General features: G+C 51.2%; 1 protein-coding gene across 4 annotated transcripts in view; it reads left to right on the top strand.

Moving 5' to 3' along the window:
* The window catches only part of MVB12B (multivesicular body subunit 12B), a 137,141-nt gene that overhangs the window by 70,775 nt on the left and 39,077 nt on the right, over positions 1-27,289 (top strand). For 3 of the 4 annotated variants that reach the window (XR_004971149.1, XM_036329633.1, XM_036329632.1), the window contains one exon: positions 7,037-7,131. Coding sequence is in view for 3 of the 4 variants with exons in the window: in XM_036329633.1 (XP_036185526.1) it covers positions 7,037-7,131 (95 nt within the window). In the remaining variant the exon portion in view is untranslated. Of the gene's footprint in view, positions 1-7,036; positions 7,132-11,752; positions 12,380-27,289 lie in introns of those variants that run through there. The other variant, XM_036329634.1, reaches the window with a different exon arrangement.

Genomic DNA, 27,289 nt, shown 5'->3' with positions numbered 1-27,289 from the left:
TTTTAAGGCATGTAGAACTTTATCCTCCTAATTTGAACTTTTTCAGTCTTTTAAATATTTTCAACTATTGATCCTTTATACCAGCAGTTGTCAACCTGTGGGTCACGACCCCTTTGGCGGTCGAACGACCCTTTCACAGGGGTCGCCTAAGACCATCCTGCACATCAGATATTTACATTACGATTCAAAACAGTAGCAACATTACAGTTATGAAGTAGCAACAAAAATAATTTTATGGTTGGGTCACAACATGAGGAACTGTATTTAAAGGGCCAGAAGGTTGAGAACCACTGCTTTATACCATTGAAAGTGAATAAACTAAATGTAATTCTTCGTTACGTGGGGAGATGCTGTTTAAATATCTTGTCTTGCTTATTTTGTCTCATAAACACAAGTGTGCTCTCTGAGGGGTCCATCACTGCCACTAAGAAAAGGGATCCCCTGGCTGTTTGGGGACTCGAAGGTGACTTGTACGAGGAGCAGCAGGATCCAGGGTGAGCACCACATCCGGCTCCTCCTCACTGGCTGTGATTTTCCAATCGAGATGTATTTAAACAGAAGCACCAAACCCTTGGCCTGGACGTATTGCTTTCACCCCTTGGCTTTCCTCTTCTCTAGAACAGGCCCAGGAGTCTCCCGGGTCATTTTACATTGTTAGTCCTGCTCTGCCTCTCGCCCTTGCACAGGTTCAGGCACATGAACAGCCGGGAAAGGAAAACCCTCACATGTCTCGGGCTTCACAACCCAGGCTTTTTCAGAGTCACATTCAACACATTGTCCTACAGCAGTGGCTTTCAAACTCTTTGGTGTAGGAATTTTATAGTCTTTAAAATTGAGAATTCCAAGGAATTTGTGTTTGTGTGGGTTATGTTTATCCATATTTACCTTATTAGAACTGAAATTTACTTCAGAACAATGACACCATCATGTCACGTAGCTTCGGGAACATTCTTTTGATGGGAGAGGATGAGAGTGAAAGGCGGGTGATGTCTGGGTATTCTCATGAAAAGGCTGTGGCCTTCTGGACTCTGAGTCTGGGGAGCCCTCAGGGGTCCGTGGGGCACCCACTGAAAGCTGCCCCAAAAGGAGCATTATATAGGGTGTCCCAAGATTCACGCAAGAAGTAATTTTGATAGAAAACACAGGTTTATAATTAAAAATTGTAAATTTTTTATTGATTCATAAAGTATATAGTATAGGGCAGGGGTCCTCAAACTTTTTAAACAGGGGGCCAGTTCACTGTCCCGCAGACTGTTGGAGGGCCGGACTATAGTTTAAAAAAACTATGAACAAATACCTATGCACACTGCACATATCTTATTTTGAAGTAAAAACACAAAACGGGAACAAATACAATATTTGTATTTGCATGTGGCCCGCGGGCCGTAGTTTGAGGACCCCTGGTATAGTGTTATGTATGGAATAGCACATCGGGTAAATGGCCTCCACGGCTTTGCTGGCACATACGCAAAGCCGTGGTCTTCATTGGTCTTCATTGTCCCTGCTCCTGGGCCATAATTGGTACTTGGTAATGCTTATCAAACTGAAGGGATTGAAATCAAAGGGCAACAGATATTAGAATCTGATTCAATAAACCAAGTCAAATTAGGCTTTTATTTTTTGTTGTTGTTGTTGTTGTTAATGCTCACGCAAAATTCAAATCTTGCATGAATTTTGGGACACCCTATACAACACTCAACCCCAGAAACAGGACGGGAGCTGTAATTTCATGTCTCAGAGTTTGTTTTGGCTGTGTGTGTGTGTGTGTCTGTGTGTGCATGCATGCATGCATGCATGTGTGTGCATGCGCGTGTGTGTCGGGGTGGGAGATAACAGTGACATTTGTCTCTGACTGTGAGTGGCCGCCTCGCTGTCCTCTGACAGTCTGAGAGAACAGAGGCGTCTCCGGTGCCTGGGCAGAGCCGTCTTCCTTATACGTGGCCACTGGGTCCGGAAGATTAATGGTCACATTTTAAAAATTCACACAGACCTGGAATCAGCACTAGAAAATACAGATTTAAATTAACAAGGAAAAAGCAGAATCCCATCAAAGGAAATAAATCGTGCTGGCAACTATTGTCACATAATAAAATGTATTCTGGAACTGAAGGGCTTTCATATGGAGCTGTCTGCAGCTTCGTGGCCATGTTAATTGAATAAGGTGCCTGACTGGGGGGAGGCGGGGAATGAAATTTCCCTCAGCATCTGCTCAGCCGAGCCGTTGGCAGCCGCGTATGGGATGCTGACCTGTTTGTCACGGGACAGCCCTCGCTCCTGCAGGGAGGTGGCGGCTCAGCAGGGGCGGCTCCCTGAGTGGGGGACAGAGAACGCTCAGTAACGTGCCCGAGCACTTGGGGGTGCTCTAGTTAGAATCCTCCCATTACCAAGCGGGTGTTAGGATATTAATTCATCATTTGAGTCGAGTGGCAGAAATCGTTGGCCTCTGACGGCCTGCCCCTTCTTCCAACGGCCCAGGGCCTGCGGGAGGTCCCAGAGGCCTTCATCTCTGGGCGCAACGCCAGGGAGAGCCGGTTTCCTGGCGGCTTCGCCCTTCTGTTCAGTAAATGTAATTATTCCCACCTTAGAAGGTTGCTGAGAGGATGAGGCAAGGCGATGTGTGTGAAGGAACCTAGCCCCATGCCTGGCAGGTGGGTCCCCACCAGACACAGGGGACTAGAATGTCCCTTCGCTGAGACTCAGCTGACTGCAGAGCTCCCCTGACCCTGGTAGGCTAATCCGACAGGCGGAGCCCGGCCACTTCTCCTTCGGCAGGTGACTTCCATTCAGTTTAACCACAGGTGATCGGTCCCTCGGCCCAGCCTGTTCCTTCTCATTAACAGGAGGCCTTGATTGCCTTCTTCCCCACCTCCCCTCCTTTCTGGGCCCCGGAAAGCAGCAGCAGCTTTTGCAGCGTAGGAACTCTTCTCCCCGGGGCTGCGGGCCGAGGCCTGACCACTCCCTGCTCTCTGAGAGCTGCCCACCCCCACACTGCTGCATCAGCCGCTGTAGCTGGAGTTCCTGGCAGCTTGATTTCAATTCAACCAATACCTATTGAGCAATTACTCTATAAAAGAGAGAGAGAGAGAGATGTGAGAGAGGCACATCGATTGATTGCCTCCCGCACACCCCACTGGGACCAGGGATCGAACCTGCAATCCAGGTATGTGCCCTTGACTAGAAATTGAACCCATGACCCTTCATGCATTGGGGTGATGCTCTAACCACTTACCCACACTGCCAGGGTTTGAATCATCTTTTGATTTTATTTTTTTTATTTATTTTTTTTTCATCTTTTGATTTTACATTTACCGTATCACCAGACATTGCCTGTGGCATGAGATCAGAAATGCCCCCCCCCCCCTTGTAAATTCCTGGCTGCTGCCGCCACTGACTTCTTGTTACATTATGCCTATTTTCCTCCATAGCAAAGAGGAGTGGGGTGCACGGCATAATGGATCTCCCAGAGTCCTTGAATCTAACTGGGGAACACACACATGCAGAAATGAAATAATAGAGGCTCACAGCACTTCATGTCCAAGAAGGGCCCCGGGGGTTTTCATGGAGTAGGTTCAACACTGGATTTGGTTGACAAATATTCAGTAATCTAAAGCAGACATTGCCCTAGAAAAGGGGGTACAAAAGCGATAAGATTTGGCCCTGCTCTTGAGGAGGTCACAGTCATAGTAGGGAGATAGGCTTATATCAAATGGTTAAGTATATTGGGGTACCTGGAGTGGGAGAGGTCATTCAGGCATCCAGCCCAGCCTGGAGCAAGCCCAGGGCCGGCCCTACCGAAGAGTGGGTGCCTAGAGGGGGTCTTGAAGGATAAGTAGGAGTTTGGAGAGTCCATAAGGAATGGCGGCGATTCTAGGAAGGGGGAGCAGCGTGAATAAAGAACCAGGCTAAGGCATGAAAAAGCCATGGCATCGGCACAGACTCACAAGACTTCCCTTCCTGTCAGAGGGAGACACAGGCTGGCGAGCTGGGCAGGTGTGTGAAAACGGCTAGAACCGGGGTGTGGATGTGGGAGCCCAGGGCAGGTGTGTGGAGTGAGAAGGGAGCTAAACCAGAACCCTTGGAAACAGCAACCTTGAAAAGGTGGGAGGAGGAGCCAGAAAGGACCATCTGCAAGGAAGAAAGAGAACCAGGCCCCGGGGCGGCGGGGGGTTGGAAGGGTGCGGTCAGCCAGGTGGGATCCGGTGGCCAGGAGAGGCAGCGGAGGTCAGACCACGTTGGTCCAGGGCAGCTAAGGAGCAAGTCCCCTGTGCCATAGAATGATCCCAAAACTATTTGCTTAGAGGGTGGCAGCAGGTCATTTTGGCAGGAACTGTTGAGGGTCTGTAAACTGTAGGTGCTGAATAATTGTTTGCAGTTTCATGGTCATCTCCATCATAATTTGCTGCTCCATTTCCACCACTCAGGGCAATGCAGGTTTTTGCCCTCATGTTCCCACAGGCAGGCAATCTTTTAAAATTGCAAATTGGGTCTTGTCACATCTCTGCTTAAAATCCTTCTGGATAAAGTCAGAGCTCTAGCTGGGCCCTGAGGGCCTCCAGCCCGGAGTGGCTCCTGCTCTGCACAGGTGTTCTGTCCTTAGTTAGAGCAGATGTGTCTTTTGGGGGCTTTCAAGGCTCAGAAATCTCAGGGTGTGGCAGCCCCGAAGCACACCTCTTCCCTGGCAATCCCCTCATTGGTATAGTCACTATGCTATAGTGCAGGGGTCCTCAAACTTTTTAAACAGGGGGCCAGTTCGCTGTCCCTCAGACCGTTGGAGGGCCGGACTATAGTTTAAAAATAAACTATGAACAAATTCCTATGCATACAGCGGCGGCAAAAACACCCGGCGGGCCGGATAAATGTTTTCGGCGGGCCGCATGTGGCCCACGGGCCGTAGTTTGAGGACCCCTGCTATAGTGGGTGCAGCAACAGCACCTGCCCAGCCAGCTTCACGGTGTGCAGCTGGGGCAGTCCCCCGGCGCCCGTGCTCAGAAGGGCCTCACGCTTGCTCGATGCCCTGCTGTCACCGTCTTGAATTCCTAATGATGTTTGGACCAGAGCCCCACATTTCCATCTTGCACCGAGCCCTGCCCGTCGCAGAGCTGGCCCCGTGTCCGCCTCGGGGGGCGGTGTGAGGAGCCATAGGGAACTTGGGAGACCCGCACACCCCAGGGCCCGGCGCATGGCAGGCCCTCGCTGCAGGGTCACCTGTCATCATTTCAGCTCTGCTCAACCACAACCGCAGCCAATAATTCATTCTCGTGTTTGCTCAGCCTCATTGACTAAGTGCTGTGGTCAGAGGCATTGATCAACTGCTTAAACCGTCTGCAGCTGCTCCTCACCTCCGGTTTCCCAAACCTGGCCAGGCCCAGTCACTGCGGAGCTGGTTAAGAATAGATGCCTGTGGCCTGCACCCCAGGCCCCCCGAACCGGCTCCCAGGTTCTGGGCTGTGAGTCTGTATCGTTAGCAAGTTCCCAGGTGACTCTAATGCCTTCGTCTGTGCCGTGATGGGCAGAACAGAGTTGGGAACCTGCATCTTCGGGCGGAGAACCCAAACCCCTTTCCTCTCTGGCCCTGGCTGAGAAGGTGTTACAAGAAGCTCTGGCCCCTTTATCCGCGTGTGCTGTTCCTTCCTTCGGGGCTCACTCGGCACCCAGTTTGTATTCTCCTCCGAGCCGGTCATGTTGAAGGTACTTGTTCCTGCACCTCTATCCCCTGCGGCCTGAGGGCTCCTCGGGGCTCGCCTGCACCCTCAGTTAGCATCGCGCACATTCACTGCCCACGGCAGAGCGCCCAGTGGCCACATGTCCATCGTTATGCTGCTGCTTCCCCTGCAGCCCCGGGCGCGCCCTCCGTGCTCAGTGAAGCCGGTCAGCTGGGCTGGTTGGTGTCACCGCCTTCAGTGCTCCCTCCACAACCGGCAAACCAAACGCCTTCACAGCAGGCGTGTCAAACGCGCGCCCGCGGGCCGCATGCCTCATTTATTTGGCCCGTGTTAGCCTTTGCGTTTGACATGCATGCTTTACAGCCTCGGCGCCGGGTCCTCCTGGGCGGCTCCTGCTCGCTCCTAGTCCATGGGAACAGGCCTCCCCGGAGAAGCCTTCCTCCCAGGAGTCCCTGCGTACCAGTCGTTCTAGGACATCCCCCACGTGTGATGTGGAAAAGGCAGCGTGTGAAACGTAAAGCTTTCTTATGTTGTAGATGCTTCCTCCCTTTTGGAAAGGACTGAGTGTGGCCGAAGCTCAGGTACTGAGCTACTTCAGCGCCCTCCAACCCCCGTCGTGCCAAGAAGAGGGAGTTTTGTTGTTGTCCCCTCAGACCTATGGGGTTTAAATGTTTCTCCTGTTGTTTTCGTCCTGCTTTTCTGCATTTGCTAAAGGCAGCTGACAACCACACCAAATGGGTTATTGGCTTTGGTTGGATACTCGTAGCTTTAATGGCCAACACCTGTGCCACAAAAGACATGCTGGTCAATCGAGGGTGCTTTCCTGAGCACCTGCTGTGTGCTCCCACCAGAGGGGACTCACGGACAAGCAGTTCAGAGGAGCAGGCCATTCCCATCCTCCGTGGTCCTTAGTTTCCCGGACTCACGGGGTATCCGTGCCCAGCACCTTATTCACAAAGCGCTTCCTGAGCTGCTGTCCTAGCTGCCCTGCAGGGCAGGTGTGGAAGCCGAGGGATGGAAAATGGGACCAAGACACAGAATAGCCGAGGCTCATGTCCAAAGCCTGAGGGTTCGGGGCCCATTGGTGTGTTTTACCTGCTGGGCAGAGACCTGGACGGAGCTGCCCACCTCCTTGAAGCCCTGGGCTGGGAAACCCTTTCTTCCTCTCAGATGCCCTTCCATGTGGCAAGGTGGCTGCTGATGTCGGGAAACTTCTGAATTCCTCCAGGAACTCGGGCTGGTGGAGGAGGCCTGCTCGCCAGGAGCGCCTACTCCGCGCCACGCTGCTGGGGGCCGCCGATGACCCCGGTGCGTTCCGCGCCCCGGGAACACTTCCTGCACCCGTAACCTCCTGTCTCCCCGTCTCTCCCCAGGCACATCTCCCTGACGCTGCCCGCCACCTTCCGGGGCAGGAGCAGCACGCGGGCTGACTACGAGTACCAGCACTCCAACCTGTACGCCATCTCAGGTACGTGGGCCCCGCCAGCGGCAGCTACCGACAGTCCCGCGCCCCCTCCCTCGCCGTTTCCAGGCTTCTGGTGGCATCCGTCCTGCCTCCTTCTCCCTACAAGGGGCCTGTTCCCAGCAGCGACCAGGCCTCCCTTTCCTTTGTGTCACCGCAGCACTCAGAGGAGGGCCAGATACGCAGCATGTTTTGAAACTAATGATGAAAAACAATGTGTGGGTTTCACAAGCTTGAAGGGAAGTTTCCAGAGAATAGTCACCACATTGTTCACCTGCCAGGTCCAGGGCAGGTTTCCCACGGGGCCCGCGGCAGCGCAGAGCTGGGGCCTGGCCCCTCCGCCCGCATCCAGGGCTGTCCGCCTCTCATCTCTCACAGCCAGGTCTGTGGCCAGAGGGTCTGCGGGCGGCCTCCCCCTCACCCCCACATATGAGTCTGTGATTTCTGAACTCGGCCTTGAAATTGATAGTGTTACCTTGGCAGGAACTTCATCAGTCCTGGTTTTCCTTTCCCCTTCGCCAGGGAGGGGAGCTCACAGCCTTGTTACAGAATTGAGATTCATTAGGTGCCTGGCGGGCGGGTGACTTGCTAAGAGCTTCGGAAACCCACAAGCTCCCCTGGATTATACTGGGCCTCCGGTCCAGGGTCTGTCTGAGGGGGAAGTGGCAAATCAGTGCCACTTCCCAGCGCACGCCTTAATGGTGAGTGGCATTTCGAACACGGGAACATGGCATTCACTCATGTACCATAATGAATCGGTTATTTAAGAGGTAATCTTTTCTCTAAAAATCGCAACTTCGGGTTACTAAATAGACGAAATAGAACAATGGTGTAATTCGTGTCAGTATTAGTTTTTCTTGTTATGATCACTCCCTAATAGGTTTGGAAGTAAAAGCTAAAGCCAGTTGTTCCATTTCTGGGTGGCACACCTGCAGGGAGAGGTGAGGACAGGGGTGTCCCTGAGCCCAGGGCCTGGCTGCACTCCCGGAGCCAGGTGCCCGGAGGGTGGGGGGACGCGTCTGAGAACAGCATCTCCAGGGAGAGCTGCGCTTGTGCGGCGGCTGGTTCAGCAGAGTCAACGAGGAGCATAACAAGGGTGGAAAGATGGCCTGTTCTGTGGAAGAGCTAACCGTGTCCCCAGGTGCCGCAGGCAGAGCAGCTCTGAAATCCAGCGGGAGCTCGTTCGGAGGCACATGTGGAGGCTCAGGAAAGCAGGGACTGTTCCCTCCAGCTCGCAAATCTTCAGCAGTGAGTGCGCTGCCCCCTGGCTGGGTTCTCTGATGGCTTTCCCAGCTGTTGGCGCTTCTGCGGAAAAGGGCCCACAGAGCGCAGCCTCCCGGTCTGGCAGGAGCGCCTGTGCCTCGGACCGCCGCTTCCTCGCCCGGCCCTGATGAGGTGTTGTCTGGGTTCCTTTCAGCTGTTAGCTTAGCAACACCGAGGTAACAGCCTCAAGACACGGGGGAAGCCATTCGGCAGCTTCCTGTTACATTTATGTAAATGGCAGGCGGTTGGGTTTTATCTTCCAAGCAGAGGTAGTTGAGGCTGCAGCCCAGAGCAGCAGGCAGCTCGGCCTGGACGACTGCAGGCACCAAATCGCTCTGCCAGGGTCCAGGAATGCTTTGTTGTGATGCTGCCAGAAATACTCCGCAGGACCCGCTGGCTCCAGAAGCCTGCAAGCTCAGCACCGGGCAGCCATGGTGCGGCTGGCAAGCCTGCCCGCCGACCCCGGCAGCCTGCCTGCGGCGTGCTGGCTGGAAGGGGCAGAGAATGCCCTCCCCCATATGAGCAGGATTTGGCACCAAGTGGCACTTCTCAGTTTGGTATCGTGAAGTTAAGGTTTCAGTGGTTTATTCCAAAAACAGTCAAGGCAGAGTGTGCCCTAGGCCTTAGCCCTTGCCCGTTGCCTGATGCCATGGTAGCTGGAGCTCCGCACACGCTCACTGCCGGCTTCAGGGCCTGAGTCTTTGGTGCAAAATCCTGGTGGGCTGGTTCATGCCTGAGAATATTTGATTAGTTTGCAGTCCTTCCTAAGATAAGTAGATTTCCAAACAGTGTAACTAGAATTTGCAAAAGCAGCCCACATTTGATTTGAATGTGTGGTTATTGAAGTAATATTTACTTAGAAATGTTTTCCCAAGGGCATGCCTGAATTTCACTAAGACATCTATCCATGCCACATGCAAAAGGAAGACACTGCTCAGAGGAGCTCTGTCCCCAGCACCAGAGGTGCTCATGAAATGTTTAGGGAGGGAGGGAGGCATCTAGCCAGCGTCCGCCTTGCCCAGGAATGCCCTCTGTGACCTCAGGGCAGATGGTCATCCTGATTTGCTGCTCAAGCGCCTGCAGCCTCTGGGGCTGCCACCTCCCGTGAGCTCACTCATGTCTGCGAGGTCCTCCCTGTTCGGCTGGGCTCTGCCGTCCTCTGTGCATATCCCGCCGGCCTTTTGGGGTCCTGTGCATTGTCTGCCAGGACGTGTCAGCTGTGCCGTGTGGTCCAGCCGGCGGCTTTCTCTTGCGCTCAGAGGTGGTGAGGAGCTTCGGATCCTGCTGAAATCCTGAGAAGCTAGGCCTTGCGGCTACCCTGCACCCTGGTCAGAATGGCATGAAGATGCCATCAGTCCTCACACCTCCTCCCCTGGAAACTGCTCCTCGAATGTCACAGTGTGCAAAGAGACTTACGCATAGGATGGGCACTGCTGCTTTTAAATAATAAACGCCCCAAAGAGGTGTGGGGTGGACTCTCAGTGGTTGCTAGGGTTCTTTTTACAAATATCTTACCTCTCCTGAAAAGTCTTCTATTTTTGTCCCAAATGATAGCATTCTACCTTTTCTTAGAGTTTTTTCAGATGCTTAGATGTCTGAACATTTATTCATATCTATTTCATCTGTTCCAGGAAGATTTAAGGTAGCTCCAAAAATACATGTAACAAAATAAAAATGGGAGTGAAAAGATAAGAGTGAACAAAGCCTGGGCCAGGAGTGTAGGGCGCCGCTGCGGGTGGAGGGGAGCCTGGGTCCGGGGCTGGGCCAGGGCAGCTTCCCTACGGGCAGCAAGAAACAAGCTGCTGCTCAGGAAGAGACTGACTGTCCTTTCACTGAACCCTCCCCATCAGGAGGCCCCTAAGGGGCAGTGAGTAGCAAAACTACTGCTTTTCAGTGAGTTTAAAAGGTCCACCTGAGCCTGGCCGGTGTGGCTCAGTGGTTGAGCACCAACCTATAAACCAGAAGGTTGTGGTTTAATTCCCGGTCAGGGTGCAGGCCCAGGTTTCTGGCTCGATCCCCAGTGTGGGGCGTGCAGGAGGCAGCCAATCAATGATTCTCTCTCATCACTGATGTTTCTATCTCTCCTTTGCCATTCCTCTCTGAAATCAATAAAAATATATATATTTTTAAAAAGGTCCACCTGAATGATCATGTAGGGGGATCCGCTCAGGTGAACCCCAGAAATGTTTGGGAGTTGAGTAAGGGGTTTCCTTGTGCTGAGCGTCCCATACCTTGGGGACTTGAGACCTCGGGGGCCTTCAGGGAGGAGGCGCTCCCCTCCTGTCCAGCCTGAGGGACACCCTGTGCCAGGCAGCCTGCAGCACAGGCTTCTGCCTTTCACCGAGGACTGCCTCTGTCCGTCCATGACCGGTTTCACCTCGTGAGCCGGTGACTGGGGTGGTTGTTGTAAACTGATTTATATTCCCAACTGAAGAATTTTTGCAAAAGAAAACCTGTTTTTCTCCCTTTTGAAAAATTGACATGGGAGCTTAAAATAGTAAAATTAAGCAAATGCATATTAAAACAGGCAGGTAATCAAACTGAAAATCTCACATACCCCACGGATTCAGGAGGCTCCGCCGAGCAAAATTCCCCGACGCCTCACAGTGCAGGGAGCCGCGGGGCTCTGTGTCCTTCCCTGTTAGTCAGGGGCAGCCCCCCATGCTGACATCCTCATTTATCCATCAGCGTTAGGCTGACCACATACTCATTAACCACGTCGTCACATTGGAGAGTGAAAAGCGCACAGTGGCCCCAGACAACAGCCATCACCTGGAACCGACCTGGTGGGCGTGCGTGCGTGTGTGTGTGTGTGTGTGTGTGTATTTTTTTTTTCTCGATTTCCTTTTTGATTGCTGGAAAAGCCAGCTTATTGCCTTCTCCAGCTGTTCCCTCTTAAAAACCAGTCCCCATTCAAGATGCTGACGCCAGGATCGTGCGAGCGTGGGCAAGTCTGAGTCCATCAGCCCATCCGTTTGGCCCGCGGCTCGCGTACGGAGTGGAGGAGGGTTTTATCTGAAACAGAACCCTGTATGAGCCATGTAACCGACATCAGACCAGGAAAGTGCAAAGCAATTAAAAATAATTAATGATTTCTGAATATCGGCCTTCTCCATGCAGTTTTAATCTAGTCCTCATTTAAATGGGAAGATGGACATTTAATTATCAGTATTATGAAATTCATGATTTATATATTTCATCCAATGGGATAAAATTTCTGCCACCAGCTCTTCATCTTATTATGAGGAGAATCTGTATATTTTAAGATATGATCCTTTAAAAATGCACCCGCAGCATACTGGGCAGCTGTAAGCATCTTTTCCTTTCACTTGTAGTGATTACGTTATTTCTACCTTTTAATTAGGGGAGAACAGTCTCACCTGGAAAATCAAATATAAGCTTAAGACTTCAATGTTCATAAAGCGTTGCCGGGTGGGAAGCGAAGGCCGGCAGACGGAAACAGCAGCGTGCCTGAGGAATGCCTTTTTTTTCCGTGGAATCTAACCCATCTGCCCCGTGTGATGTGCACGTGTCACGCTGCAGAGCTTGCGCCCGTGCTCTGTGTGCGCGTGCCTGTGGCTCCCCTCCCCGTGTATCGGGGGTCAGCTCGTGGGTGGGGTAAGCACCTGTGAGGTCAACAACCACCAGTGAGGGAAAGCCCTTCTTCTGGTGGAAGCCTGAGTCATCCGGCACCTTCTGCATTTGCAGTATCCCTCTGGCCTTTGTCTGTAGCGGACACATCCATGGGGTCCTGTGGCCTCGTGTTTCAGACCCCTCTTCCCTGCATCCTTCGATGAGGATTTTCGGAATCGCCCGAGGCTGGTGGGAGAGGCGGTGGGGAGTGTGGGGAAGGGTGGCAAGGACCCAAGAGAGGGACAGCGTGTTGACGCAGCCACAGATAATAGGCTAAGAGGAAAATTCCTGAATGAAGTGCAAAACATATTTACAACGGTGCTCAAATCAAGGAGGGAATAAGTCTTTTTAAAGGCGTATAAATTTTTATCATCACCTCTAGCAGCCATTCCGTCCCTCGTCTATCCATCTATTCTTGCCCTGACTGACAACAAAATCGAGCACAAAGAAAAATATAATAAGAAAAAGAAGCAATGGATCGGAGCGAATGGGGAATTGATCACACGGTGTATTTGTATATCCTGATGTAAAAGGTGCGCTTGACAGGTGGCCGGTGTGCTCTGCACACAGCCATGTGTGTGCTGTCAGGCGCACGCACGCTGCCTTGTTTCGATTGATGAATTGCCTGCTTTCTTGATTAAACCTTCCGTCACTTAAGAAACAAAAAGCCTGTGTTTAGATGGCAGAGTGGGACATGTCAAAAAAATCTGTCTCCTTTACCTTTGTGCAGATGTTGGGCACAGACTGTAACATGTATTATTAAAATGAATGTGGCATTTACTGTGCATTATTCCTTTCCTGGGAGAAAGGACTGTAAATTATATGCTAATAATAAGCTTTAACCCTTTCGAAATGCAGAAGATTTAAGAGTGCAAATATTCACGTAGGCCTGGCTAATTGGATGTGCTTTTATATGTCTGCTGCGTGGCTGTGTCGCCGACGCTAATGAACATTGTGCGTGGCACATGCGGGCGCCGGGGGCTCGCCTCCTGGAGGTGTCCACTCTGCGCGTCTCTCCTTGGGGTTTCATAGAGAGACCTGGGACCCTGCGCCGGGCTCTGGGTGGTATTGCTCAGGATGAGTCGACAGCCACGTCCAGGTCCCCCAGCGCGTCTCCTGTCCTGGGGGACCCTCTCTTCACCCTCCTGTGTTCCGTTCCCACTTATAGGGCTGGGCCCACGGGGCTGGCTGGGCTCGGGCCTGCAGGTACCAGGTATTGGTGCCGCCCACTTGGCTGTCTTCCTCAGCCCGGCTTTTCCATCCTCAGTCCAGTAGCCGAGGTGGCAGACTTATCTTCCCAAAGCGTGGCTCCTCGGATCAGACCTCCATGCCCTGTCCCAGCCCACTGCCTGCTGCATCCATTCAGACCCACTGCCCATGGCAGGGCCCATCTCCACCTGTCCTTGTCTCCTCCCCTGCGCCCACCAGCCGGGGCTGTCCGTGTCTCACCTTTGTGTCTGTGCGTTTGCCCTGCCACTCGCTGGCTCAGGCTGCCCCACCGCCCTTCTCTGTTGACCCTCTTGGAAGGCCAGTCCCCACAAGGCCGCTGGCCCGCAGCTCCTCTGCCTGCCCTCCCGCGGGGGGTGCTGGCTCCGCCTGCTCCGTGTGGCAGAGATGTCGGCTGTGAGCACTGGAGGAGGCGGAGGCTGGTGTAGAGGCTGGAGGCCCCTCCGATCCCTTCAGAATCAAGGAGGGTGTGGTTAGACAAAGGCAAGGAGACGACAAAGGCTGTTGACCCCCCTGGGCCTCAGCAGACAGAGCCGCCATGTGGCCAGGCCCGCGTTCCCTCCCGGGGGCAGCAGGGCGTCTGTGGAAGAAGACGACGCAGCAGGTGACGGATGAGCATTGGGGGTCAGAAGCCCGTGAGGCCGTCACAGAGCTGCTGCACAGCGTATGCGAACGGCACCTGGTAGGCTGCCAGGGCCCTGCGTGGTGTTACCTTCATGCCCTTAGAACAGCTCAGTGTCGCCCACTCTCCCCCAGGGTCGCTGCGAGGATCGGGGACGTAGGAACACTTTGTAACTGGGAAGCAGGTCAGGAATGTCACTTCCCTCCCCACCCGCCTCCCCTGCAGGGCTGCCATCAGAGCGGGAGCCCAAAGATTTGCTGAGAATCATGGCTCGGGACCCACCGCTCGTGCCCAGCACGGCCTTCCTCTTCCTGCACCGTGCTCCTTCGGTGGCTTTACATAGAAGATTCCGTCTCAGGAAGCAGTGTGTGCGGGTGCTCGGGGAAAATTTCTCCCTTCGCCCAGAGAAACTCGCAGCAGGCTCTCTGGCATGGCTCCGCTCGGCACCCCGTGGAGACCAAGACATTCCGTCACGCATGGCCCTTAGAGGTGGGCTATTTTCCGTGGCAAGCAGCCCAGGAGCCTTTCTCGGGAAGGGGCAGAGCGATGGCTTGGGGGCTGGAAGGAGAGGGTGCCTGGCAGAATGAGCCGCCGCGCCTATAAAATCTTCCCATGTGCCTTTCTTTGCTTTTTTGGAGGAAAGTGCTTGGGGGCTGCTTTCTGCTCCAGGCTTCATTTCTGCTTTTCCTGTGCTGCGTGGGTAGGAAAAAGTTAAGCCTTTTTCCAGTTTCGTCATCATGAAAAATAAAAACATTATTAGGTGACAGATACTTCAGTGCTCTTAAAAGGGTGGGCACGCTCCCGCTGTGCTTTCATTCTCTCTCTGGTTTTTAAGCATGTCAGAGTGTAGGCGACATTGGTTTAATGGGCCACATCCCCCTCTTAAATCCGAGAGCGAGGCGGGGGTGGGGGTGGGGGGAACCGTGGCGGGAGCCGGAGAAGCCAGGTTCTCGGCAGGCCCAGCACCAAGCCCTCCTGGCTCTAAATTCCCACATGGCCCTGCATCGGTAATTGCAATAACAGCATCAGTGGTTTAAACATAGTTCAGCTAATATTTATTGGAAGCTCCTATGTATCCGGCATCTAAGGCAGCAGGGATGACACCCACCGTCCAGGGCCAAGGATACGGGGAAGGAGTGTGGTTTGCAGATTGGGTTCCGCGATGTCACCAGCAAAAGTGCGTTGTTGCCTCCGGACTTCGCGGGCATTCCATCCGAACGCTGCCTGATTGCGAAGAACACGGACAACTGGAGAAACGCAGCTTCCGGACACTTCTCCCTGTGGGTTTATCTTCTTTGTCTGGTTTTCAAATCAGAGATACGTCCCCGTTTCCCCAGCATAATTCCTTCCTGGCAGGCGCCGTGTGTGAGGGTGGGCAGCACAAGGCCTTTCTGACGGCCTCGCCCGGGAGCGCGGGGAGCACGCTCAGTCCCCGCCCTTCCCTGCTCTTAGCACTTCCTGAGAGGTTTGCTGTGGGCTGAACAAGGTCTAGTTCACCACACGCTCCTGCCTGGGGCAGCTTATGTCAGATTTGCCTTTTTTTCTTTATCTGTCTCTGTCTCTCTCAAAATAATAGACTAGCAACTGAGAGAAAAATGATGTAATTAAGGCAACTTCTTTAATTTAAATACATTTAGGGAGCTGAAGTTGTTTTTGCCTTTATTAAAATGGATCGTGTTAATTTATTTTAATAATACCTAACCTTCCTTTAGCACTTACCATGTACAAGACTCGATAGTAAGCAGTTTCCATGCATTTTACCATTTAGTCCCAATAAATCCTTACCCAGGAAACCTTACGGCTTTGTGCTATCACTCTTATCGTCTGTATTTTATAGACACGGCACAGCTGCCAGTGTTGCTGCACTCCCGTGCTCCAGCCTTGTAAAATAAACATCTCTAATAAATATACTTTATCGTTATAAATATTTTACAGGTGGGAAAAACCGAGGTTTTGAGAGGTTGTGATTTGCCCAAAGTTACGCTGCTCGTAGTGGGATTCGAGCCCAGCCTCTGACTCCATCCTAAGCTCCGGCTCCCTGTGCTGCGGGTGCTGCCCTTGTCAAACTCAAGGTGGAAACGGCACACACACCTGGAGTGAATATGCTGGGACAAAGTTGGTATATGAGGCCTCGGCGTTACTTAAATCCCAAATGATTCCTGGCCCGTCATCTCCGGGGCCTCATCAGAGTGAGGCCTCTGTTGCTTGACTGATGACAGTCCCTAGTGTGTGGGATGTCTTGAGTAGTGGCCATGGCTCCCACTGGCTGTTGCTGGGCAGAGCACTGAGGGTGAGCACAGAGCCCCCTCGCTCAATGCTGAGTGACCTCAGGCAAGGAGCGTAACCTTTCTGTGCCTCAGTCTCCTTATCTGTTAAATGGGTGGCAGTGGTTTATGGTGAGGGTTAGAGTTGTGCCTGGTCGTAGCAAGTGCTGTAGATGTGTGACTGTGACTGTGGCTGTAACAGTTTCACTGCTCCTCCCTCCCACCCCTTGCCAGATCTTTTGCCGACCCGGAAAGGAAATATTCCAGGAACCTCAGGAGCCGCCTCTCCTTCAGTAGGTGGGGCTGTCACCGCTCTTGCTGTTGGGCCTTTGTCTGGGGAGCTCTAGGCACCTGGCTGTCCCCAACCGTGGCCTTCTCTTAGTCCTATGCCCACATTTTCCTTTATTAGGACTGAACTCCATGTGCCCCCCACCCCCACCCCGGCCCTCCTGGACCCTGGCAACAGCAAGGCTCTTGTTTGAATGACAGCCACCTAAGTGCCTCCCCTTCTTTGAAGCTTCATTTTCTAGATTGGGCCTCCTAAGATGCCAGGCCAGGCTGACACCAAGCCCGAGGCTGCTGAGCCATGTCAGGCCCTGTGCGTCCCACCAGCTCCAGCCCCACTTCCCCTCCTGCCATCCCAGCTCTGTGAGTCCCCCCGCTGCCCCTGCGGGCGGCCCAGCTCCTGGGCTCCGGCCTGGCCAACATGACAGTGGTCACCGGCGTCAGATTCCAGGTCAGCACGTTTAAACCGCCGGCGACTCAGAGAGCAGAGTGGGCGTTGGCAGAACCTGGGAGAAGTTGGACCAGCAACCCAAGATCCGGAGAGGAGAGGAGACTCATCCTTTGTCCGTTAAATGACATAAGCGCTTCCCTTTTGTGCCAGAATGAACGCATTTAGCTGCCAACATCAGGACCGAATAAACTCTGGCCTGCTTCAGAACAAAAAAGCCCCCTTCCTGTGGATGATGCCTGGATCCATCCCTTGTCACACGCGTGTGTTTGTGTTCTGAATACCCAGTGCTTTCCCCCCTCTTGTTATGAATCACCAGTGATAGGTTTTTTAAAAACATAAACAGGACGGTGCCCCATTTATGTTTAAAAAAAAAATCTTCAGTGCCCCAGCCTGGAGTTTGGATGGAACCTATCTGTCACCCATCCCAAGAACGAGACTCCTCGTGCTCGTATTTGTCTTCGATCGTCTCTGAGACGATGAGTGATGCGCAGCTCTCAGCCCAGGTGAGGTCCTTTGTGAGGGAGCAGTTCCTCATGCCTGACTTGTTTTAGAGCACCAGCGGTCTCGAGACCCGCTGGCAAGGCAACATCCATAATTTTGAATGAGTGAGAAAAGCCTGCCTCGCCGGCCCCCAGCATCGCTCCTGGTGACACACTTAGAAGCACTTAATCGCTTGCTACCTGGAGGCAGTGAACGCACCCATCTTTATGTCCCGTGGCCTCGTGCGTTTTCCTTAAACACGCCCGTGCCAGCAGAACGCCAGGCCGCTCCTGTCAGGAGCACCTCTGTCTCAAGGATTACACAGGTGTCACTCATCCGTCTGCCAGAGGTGGTTGTACCTTTTTAGGCCCCAGATGGGCAGCTTCTTTGGCCATAAGCCTCTTGGCTATTTATGCTTCTTGTGAAACATTGGCCCTCTGATTGGTTTTCCAATTCTAAGGACGTCGATTTGTCTCTGGTTATAGCATCCCATTTGGAGCCCAGTTCCCTGCTGGAGTTCAGGGTCCCTCTGGGAGGGTGGGACGGTGGAGCCTCGTTCACTGGCGTGGGCCTGGCCCCCAGGGGCTCAGGGCTGTTTGTTCCGTTGATTTTTGAGATCCACCCTTTTGCACCTGCCTTTTCCCGCCGCATGACTGGATAGTTTACATAACATTTCAGCCCATTTTGTCTTCCAGAATTTTGAGGGTTAGAGATAATGGACGTGAAGTTCCTAGTCCTGAGGGGCACCCCAGAACTGGTCACTGGCATGACCGTCACAAATACTGTTATTCCAGTGAAGTGCTTCCTGTGATTCCAGGAGGCTTGGGTCTTACTCTCTCTACAGTTTGACCCTCCCACCTCATCTAAAGATGCAGTCGGGTGAGGGGCGGCTAGCTGGTCCACTGAGGCAGGGCCAGGAGGGAGCCCACCTGGAGGGGTCCCGCCCGGCTCAGGGGACCCTGTGCCCTAACACAAAGCAAACCCTCCTTTCGAGTTCAGAAATCAGTGATTGCTTAAGATCTCAATGTGCTGCTGGGTAACACGCGTCTAAAGAGAACTTCTCAGCCGTGAGTCGGCCCGATGTCCCCTTCTCGCCGGATCAGCTCTGATGAAGAAAGGATCTATGTGTGCTCAAGGATCTGAATGGTTTGACTTCTTTCTCCTCTGCCTTTTGGTTCGTGGCTCTTTCCTGTCCCCTTATCCCTCCCATCGCAGGACCCGTTAGCAAACCAAACCAAAACAAAAACCCTTTCCTTGTCCCAGAATCCTTACCTAGCTGTGAGCAAGGCTTGGTTAAGGGTACACGGAAGTCACATCATGAAGTCCCTGCTCCAGGCCCTGGGTCCCCGGACTCAAAGGCCTGCGCCAAGACTGGCCCGGCGGCCACAGGACGCACCGTGCGTTCAAGGCGTCCTTTCTCGGGGTTCCAGAGAGTAAACTAAACAACTTCCGTAGATGTCCGTCTCATGGGAGGGTGCTGGGCCGTCTGTCCATGCTGAGGGCTCGCTCCTTCGTCAGGCTCCGTTTTTAAAAAAGATATTGTACCTTTTATTTGGATGTAATGAGGACAGACATTTTAATCAGAGGTTAGTCATTTATTTTTGCAAACTATTGTTTTGATTCATCATTTTTGCAGATAATTAAATGGTTCAGTTGGCACAGTGTGTCTACTTATTAAAACAGGTAATTTTGGGGGGGAAAAAAGATGCTGTTTTTTGGATCACTGCACATGAATTGTTTTTATCTTCATCTTTGAGCATAGTTTCTGGTTGTTTTGCCAGATGCTTTCTCGTGTTCCAGAATTTGGTGTCCTCTCTAGGTGGGGGCGGGGTGTAGCAGGGAGCTTGCCCTTGGATGATTGGGGTGTTGGCCACCACGCCCTCTGAAAGCGGAGACTAAGTGAACTGCGCTGTTACCTTTCAGGACTCGGGTTTAATTGGACTGGGGAGAGAGCCTACAAGTTACGAACCTCACAGCGGTTCTTATACTAAAAACAGATTAATTGTAGCCCTCGCAGTGGGTGGAGTTTAAAAGTCAATTACTGCTTGTCCTGTTGTAATTTACACACCTAGGATCTGAAAAAGTCTGTCACTTCGTGTGAAAATGAAAAGGTTACGTGCCCTAGTTGGAGTATGCCTACAACTTTCCATTTGTAAAGGCCTCGGCTACATGTGTTTGTGTGTGTGCAACTTGTAGCTGCAGAGCTACATGTAACTCCACCTGGAGCACGGTCCCTTCTGAAGAGGAGCCGTCAAGGTTTCATCTTTAAATCCACAAAGGCTTAGAATGCAGCCCTTTGTCAGTTTAATCCACTTGTAGGCTCTGTGGCCAGCGCCTGCAGAGCCGTGGGACCACTCCACTCCCGGGTCAAGAACCAGTAGAGAAATGGCCCTTCAGGGGTCAATTTTTTTAAAAACAAATTGCTCATGAGATTTGCCTTCTTTGATTTTTCCATGTTTGCGTCCTGAATCAGTTCGTTTACTCATTAAAAGGATTTATTTTAGGTGGACCAATTAAAACTTTGGAAGCTAATTTTTTGCTGAGCTGTGCAGACCTCTGAAAACGCAATTTATAACATGGCTTCTGCCCTTTTCCACCGAGAGCGGATGATGGAGCTGCAGCCGCTGGCTCTGGAAGTCGAGAACTGCTGTTCTTTGTCCTCCCCTCCGCCACGGCCGCAGCGTCGGTCAGTTTCTCCCACCTCCATTGTTTTAAGGTGAACAGGCAAGTCTGGGACGTCCGGCCCGCCCGGCCCGGGAGTGGCACGCCGGATTTGTTTGCTTGCACAAACCCCATGGTTTAATTTTTTTAATAGGAAGCTGCTGTGCAGTTTGGATATTTAAACAGTTATTAACCGAATGACAATTAACAGATTGCATAGACAGATTTTCTTTTGAAAACCTCTGAAATTGAGTACAGTTTGCAAAACTATCACGGCATAGTAATGACAATGAATTTTGATTTCCCGGAACTGATATTAGACTCCTTATTAAACTATGTGCATCTGCTTTTAATTTACTCCAAATAATTGGAAAATGCAATGAAGCTTTCCAATTAAAGCACGGCTTTATGCTGTTTAATAATACCCCCATAATATTATAGCTTATGAAGTGACAGGTGAGTTGGTGTATGAATAAAACATAAAGGCAGCAATAAGGGACAGAAAACCGGAGACAGTTGTGGGGATTTTAAATGCTGGATGTAATTTGCATATATTAATCTCTTCTTTTCAGCCTTATCAGGCGTTCTTCAGTATTTGAAGTTAAAATAGCGTTGACAGGCGGGAGTACGCTTAGTTTTTTCAAGGATTTATTACTTGTATAATTTCTGATCTTTAATAAGCAGATATGACTGATCCTCATAGTTCTATAGAAATCGGTTAATTGTTCCAGATGGCGTGTACTGATTATGCAAAATTACTTTTCACACCATTTTTTTTGTGATGGAGTTTGGAGTAAAATTAAATTTTTTATAGCCTTCTTATCATGCTGTTTTACAGTGGTTTTTCCACAGAAGTTGAATTTAATCTACTATATTACATTGACCAGCACAGTTATTCTAATGTAGCATTTTGTGATTTGACAAAGAATAATAGAACACATTGCTCATTGTTCATTACTGTGTTCCTAATAAAAAGGAGCTCCTGTGTATAGCACATAGCTGTTATTTATGAAGAATGCCTAATTCATGCCGTGAAAAATGCGAAATTGTACTATGAAGTAGCTCCTTTTGGGGAGAGACTATCTGGGAGAAGCAAATGGAAATGGGCTTGTTGCTACCGATTTTACATGCTAAAGGAGGGGTTGTCTTTTAATGACCAGAGTGTTGAAATTGTGCTACTTCCTTCTTCTTTGAAGGGGGAAAAAAAAGGCTAGCTAATCTCATTCTATTAGGAGAGGTGTCACCGGTTGAGTCGTCTTGATTTCCATAATCCCAGAAGCCTTTCATAATTGAATAGCATTTATAAAAGGTGGTTACACTTTGGTGTAAAGTATCAAAAAAAAGCTTCAGTGATTGTTCATCTCTAACGCTGTCCGAAGTGTCGGTTTTTGCAAAGCACTTGGTGCTGGTGCTGGTGCAGGTCCACGCCCGGGCTGTGGCTGCCGCCGGGCGGCACTGATCCAGGTCCTCCTGTCCAGGTCTCTGCGGCTCCGTCCATGTGAGATGTGAGGACTCGGCAGAGTCACCCCAGAATGGGGTTGTGGGCTGTTCCCTTGATGCAGGGGAGATGCAGTTTCACGGGGAGGGAGTGGTTTTTGTTGCTGTTGTTGCATCGAAACTCCTGGCTGGGTGTATCGTATTTTAAATGCGTGGGTGTTTTGTGTGTGTGTGTGTGTTTTTTATATTTTTATTGATTTCAGAGAGGAAAGGAGAGGGAGAAACATCAATGATGAGAATCACTGATCGGCTGCCTCTGCATGCCCCACACTGGGGATCGAGCCCACAACCCGGGCATCTGTCCACGACTCTCTGGTTCATAGGTCAGCGCTCAACCACTGACCCACACCAGCCAGGCAAGGGTATATAGTATTTTAAATAGAGCGAATAACTATAAAGAAAAATATGTACGTGTATATAATCTGAAGTTTGACCTGTTTTCCAAAAAGGCCGCTGTGTATTAAGTCTCATCGGGATTTCATAGGCCCGGGAATATATTCCTATTTTAAATGGAGTAGATCCCCGTGTGCAGAGACACTCCGTTCTTCCTGTGGCTGGACTGCTTACTTCCAGTAGCTCATCCTGCCCTGCAGCCCCTTCCCGCCCACGTCTGTCATCCCAAAGGCCTTCCTTGTTTGAACAGACTGGAGCCAGATTTGGGTCTGTTTAAAGGCTTCAGTTCCCGTAGCCCTAGGGGAATCAGACCTTTTTTTTAATATCCTTCCTCCAGCAGCACCGATTGCGCTCTCAGTGTCCCTGGGTGGGAGCAGGGCTCCGAGGGGCCTCCGCGGCCGGCTGTAGGGGAACAGACAAACGGGCCACAGACCTGGAACTAAGAGGAAGTCTGTCTGTCTGTGTCTGCTGGGGGGGAGGGCGGGTATGGGGTTAGGGAGGGATGGGGCGCCACGTCAGGGTGGAGGTTCCTCTCTGGGGCCGCGTACATTGCTCCGCACCCTGGTGTTCAGAATGTTTTGGTCGAGTACTGTTTTGGGTCTGGTCCGGTTCTGAAGGAAGGTGATGGTGAGGTCGGCATGCTTGGCTGCCGACAGCACGAGGGACTAACTAACCTAACGGTGTGACTGGCGGCCGGAGCACTTGCCACGAGCAGCACCCACTACGTTCTGTTTGCTTCCCTGCCGTGTGCCTCGGACGTCTGAATCCTTTCACGCACACTTTTTGTAAACTCAAAACGTATTTTTTGTGAAAATGAAAATTCTGTGAAAAGGAGAATGCGTAAATCAGACATGATTAAAAATATTTGTTCTAATGCAGTAATAATTTGGTAGTAATGCTTTCATCAGTATAGCTTAAGGCTACATTAAGTGGACAGACTTTATATGGATTCTCTCATTTTCATCTTCAAAATGCTATCTAATGTCTCATTAAGACTTGCATATAATGTATCTTAAGTACAGTCATTAAATATAGTTTAGGGAGATTTATGTTCAGATTTTGCTTAAAGATGTTTTAATAGGCCCATTTACTCTGATGATATTAATGAGCTCTTACTACAGACGAAGCTTCTAAAACTAGTGGTAAGGACTCCAGCCTGAACACAACGTGGGATCAGTGCCTGGTTTGGCCGAGAGCCCGCAGGTTAGGTCCGCTGACCCCAGGGTCAGTGCCAGCCCCTCCGTGAGCCCAGACTTTCGGCAAAGGGCCGCCTCTGACCCGGTCCGGCGGCTACCCCAGAGGATTCCGCTTTTCTGCAAGACTGAGCACAGTCCTCCTTCTTGCCCAAAACCCTGCATGGGACGCGTGCAGTGTGGCCACACTGTGCATCTCCAAGGCCATTTGAGTGGCGCTGACGCTCTTGGCACCGGGCACGGAGGGTTAAAGAAGGCTGTTGCCGGGCATCTCGAGGGAGCATCTGCCCGGAAGGTGTGCGTGACCTGCGGAGGCCGCAGGGGTGCGCGTCCCCGCCCAGGCACTGGCAGCGGCTGCGTGTCCGTGATACGGCGGCCCTGCACACCCACAGCAGGAATCGGCGTGCCCTGCGCCAGCCGGCTCTCTCCACGCCTCACTTTTAACCGCGTGGCCAGAGGTCTCCGTGCTGGTATTTCCTTCTCTTTCAGAGAAATGCTGAAAAACAGATTTTTTTGTTTCAGTTATTTTAAGGGAGAAGGGATGTGGGGGGAAGAACCTGTGAGTTCAAAGACTTTTCTAATCACTAAATTGGTTTGTTATAAAAAGATAATAGCAAATTTCTTCGTTCCGTAATTGGACATTTCTTCCCCGTGGGCTGATGCCGGCTCAGCCCGTGCATGCACAATAAGTCGTGCTTTTGAAAAGCCGTAACTGGCTAATAACAGCTACCGTGTCATCAGAGAGTAATGGTGTGCTGATTAGCATAATTAATGACAAATGGTGGTGCGGATTGGTGGATTGGTTTAGCGGATGATGAATGCGGCCGGCCGGGCTGGGGCCTGCCAACGAGGCCTCGCTGGCTGTCAGCCCTTCTGTTCTCGCCGAGGCAGCCCTCATTAGTCACCATGGGAGGTGCCAGTTTGTATTCTGTTTGGAACACAGAAAACTTAATAATCCAAGCGAATGTGGCTCTCCCTCTTCCTCTGTATTTACTCACAAAAATCCCTTCTCTCGCATCCCCATTGTGGCTGAGCCGTGGAGACACGGCTATTGCTGGAGGCGCCCGTGGTGTCTGAAAGGGACAAAAGGCACCAGGATAGAGACACACGGAGAGCAGCGCGCTCCCCGGACCAGGGACGAGTTACTCCGCCAGGAAGACCTCCGCTCGTGAGCTGTCTGAGTGTTTCTAAGCCGCACATTCTGTCCTGAAGTAAGACTAGCACATTTATCTTCGACCTGGTTAATCGGACCTAATTTGCATTCTCAAATGAGACTGATAAAAATGGATTTACCTTCTAACCTTTAGAGGGGGAAAGTATTTCTCTGCAAGATTTCTGGGGCTATCTTCCCTTAACTGATAAGAAGCAACTCCTTTATCAATAAAGATGAAAATCCTTAATTTGCATTAGTGAATGAGACTAATTATTATATAGTTAATTAGCATCTGGAAATGAGGATTATCTTAATTACAAAGCACAATTTCCCTAATAGCTACAAAACTGTAAGTTTGATCCGTGTGGAAACTGGTAACTATTATTACATAATTAGTGATAACATTAATAGTACAGAGTATTTAGGCATAATTTGCATATGCAAATGTAAGTTACCTGAGCCAAACAAGTGGACCATTAATGACTGGAGCACGATAGAGCTGACAGAAAGTTCTATATAGCTGCACGGTACCCACGTTACACCGGTACCTACGTTAGTAAGCGGTAGAGGAGGTAGGATCTTTTATATTGAGGTGGTCAGAGCGGAGTGTGTTTGAAGAGGGAAAAGCTGTCGGTTAAGTAATGGAGCCACTGCTTAGGGAAACAGCGGCCACGCAGTCACCTCCTTGACTTTGCTTTCCTGTTGCTTCCCAGTCACCCTGGAGTCTCAGGGTCCTCCCCCTGCACATGTTAACATCTCTGAACGGGGACCCGTCTTACAATGAAGTGCACTTTTAAAGCAGTCATACACACACACGTGAACACAGCCAATTATGAAGCTGACGGTGTAGTTTACAGCTCTTGGGGGTGGGGGGAAGCCAGAGCTTTCTGAACTTAGTCCATCTGGCCGCAGAGTCTCCTTCCTTCGGAGCTGCTCCTTTCTCTGCATCTTGTCTGGTGCCGCCTGCTCTCCCTCCAGGCTCCAATGGCGTTTCCCAAAACACGTGTGCCCGTGAGGAAATGGGAGATGTGGACGGCCAATGCAATTGTGTCATTTCCCGCCGCAGCGTCTCAGAGGATAGCCTTGTTCGAGTGGGAGTGAAGTGGGCGTGTCCATGGTCTCGGCTGGTCCTGCTGCAGTGGCACATGGCCTCCCAAGTGGCAGCGGCTGACAAGACTGCCGTCTGTGTGTCACTCAGGTCCCAAGTCGGTGACGGCGGAGTGGTGGGGTCCTGGCTTCTGGTCTGGGGTGCAGGCTGAGGGAGCAGCCCCTTACCTGCAACTGAAGCCCACACACCTGGGAGCCTCCGGTCACATGTGGCAAGGCCAGCCCAGCCAGCAGGCACAGAGCATGGCCCCGCCTTCCCCAGGAGGCCCCACTTTCCCCAGGAGCCCCACCTTCCCCAGGAGGCCCCCACCTTCCCCAGGAGGTCCCCACCTTCCCCAGGAAGCCCCCGCCTTCCCCAGGAGGTCCCCACCTTCCCCAGGAAGCCCCCGCCTTCCCCAGGAGGTCCCCACCTTCCCCAGGAGGCCCCCGCCTTCCCCAGGAGGCCCCCACCTTCCCATGGCAGTGCATGACGTCAGGCTCTCACAGGTGTGGTAATTTTGAGTTTTAAAAAGTGAGTCTCAGTTGTAAAGAAAAATATAAAGTCAGCAATTATACTGGAAAAAAAACAAGTGAAGCTGGGATGCGGCACTGTCCTAAGTACGGGAAACGTTGACCTGTGGTGTCTGTAGCTTATCTCTGTTATCAGGAGCTTGACTTCCCCTGGACAGTAGGGGTCACCTCGGGGGTTTCAGGGGTGCTCCCTCTGGGATTGAGGGCTCATTTGATCACCTCCAAACTCAAGTCACCGCCTTGCCCTGGAACTCGGTTTTCTCAGCTGCAAAAGGAAATTGTTGGGCTGTGCTGCCCTCGCCACCCTCTGAGCACCTGCTGGGAGCCGGGCCCCTCGCTGGGCCCCTCACTGGGCACCCTGCTGAGCACCTCGCTGGGCCCCTCGCTGGGCACCCGGCTGGTGGAACGAGAGCTCCAGAAAGCTCTGCCCAGGCTGCTAGGACTCAGCGGTTCCTATAGAACAGTGATGGCGAACCTTTGAGCTCGGCGTGTCAGCATTTTGAAAAACCCTAACTTAACTCTGGGGCCGTGTCACATATAGAAATTTTTTGATATTTGCAACCATAGTAAAACAAAGACTTATATTTTTGATATTTATTTTATATATTTAAATGCCATTTAACAAAGAAAAATCAACCAAAAAAATGAGTTCGCGTGTCACCTCTGACACGCGTGTCATAGGTTCGCCATCACTGCTATAGAACCTTTAAAACAAGTTTTGCTAGACAGAACAATACATTGCTATATTGTTCTTTATCAAAAACAGACACAAACTTTTCTGAGTTAGAAAAGAAACATATTCATTGTAGAAAAATTGGAAAATACATCAAAATACATCAAAGTATAGAGAAGAAAATTAATATTATTCTCAATCCCATTACCTCTAGAGAAACAGTATTTTAAGGTAATCGTTTCAACTTTTTTCTATACCATATATATTTTTATGTAAAAGTATATTCCTACCAAATCATCCATCTGTCAGATTTATTGAGGTGTAATTTACACACAATCAAATTCATCCTTTTAATGTGTGTAGTGCAATGAATTTTGTTAATGCCGAATTACATGATAAATGTCATGTATCCCCCACCAGAAGTCAGACACGGAGTTTTCCTGTCGCCCCAAGCATTCTCTTTTCTGCTTCCAGCCATTTCCAGTCCTGCCCCGTCCCTGGCGGCCAGTTGGGTTTCATGCCTCATGAGTGGACTCACCTGGCGTGCAGCCTGTGTGTCCCTCAGCGCAGCGGCTTTGAGATTCGTCCATGTTGTTGCGTGTATGGAACTTGCTCCTTTTTGTCCCTGAGAATGTAATTCTGTTTTGAGACCTGGTCACACTGCTTTCTTCTTGTCATTCAAGTCTTGGGGGGCAGGGGGCGGGAGGAGGGGGTTAGGGTTAGGGAATTCAGTGTTTGTATAATCTTCCTCA

The sequence above is a fragment of the Myotis myotis genome, unplaced genomic scaffold (assembly GCF_014108235.1).
Source record: "Myotis myotis isolate mMyoMyo1 unplaced genomic scaffold, mMyoMyo1.p scaffold_m19_p_12, whole genome shotgun sequence".
Lineage (NCBI taxonomy): Eukaryota > Metazoa > Chordata > Mammalia > Chiroptera > Vespertilionidae > Myotis > Myotis myotis.
The sequence above is the reverse complement of the archived record's forward strand: the minus strand, read 5'-3'. Positions and strand labels throughout refer to the sequence as shown.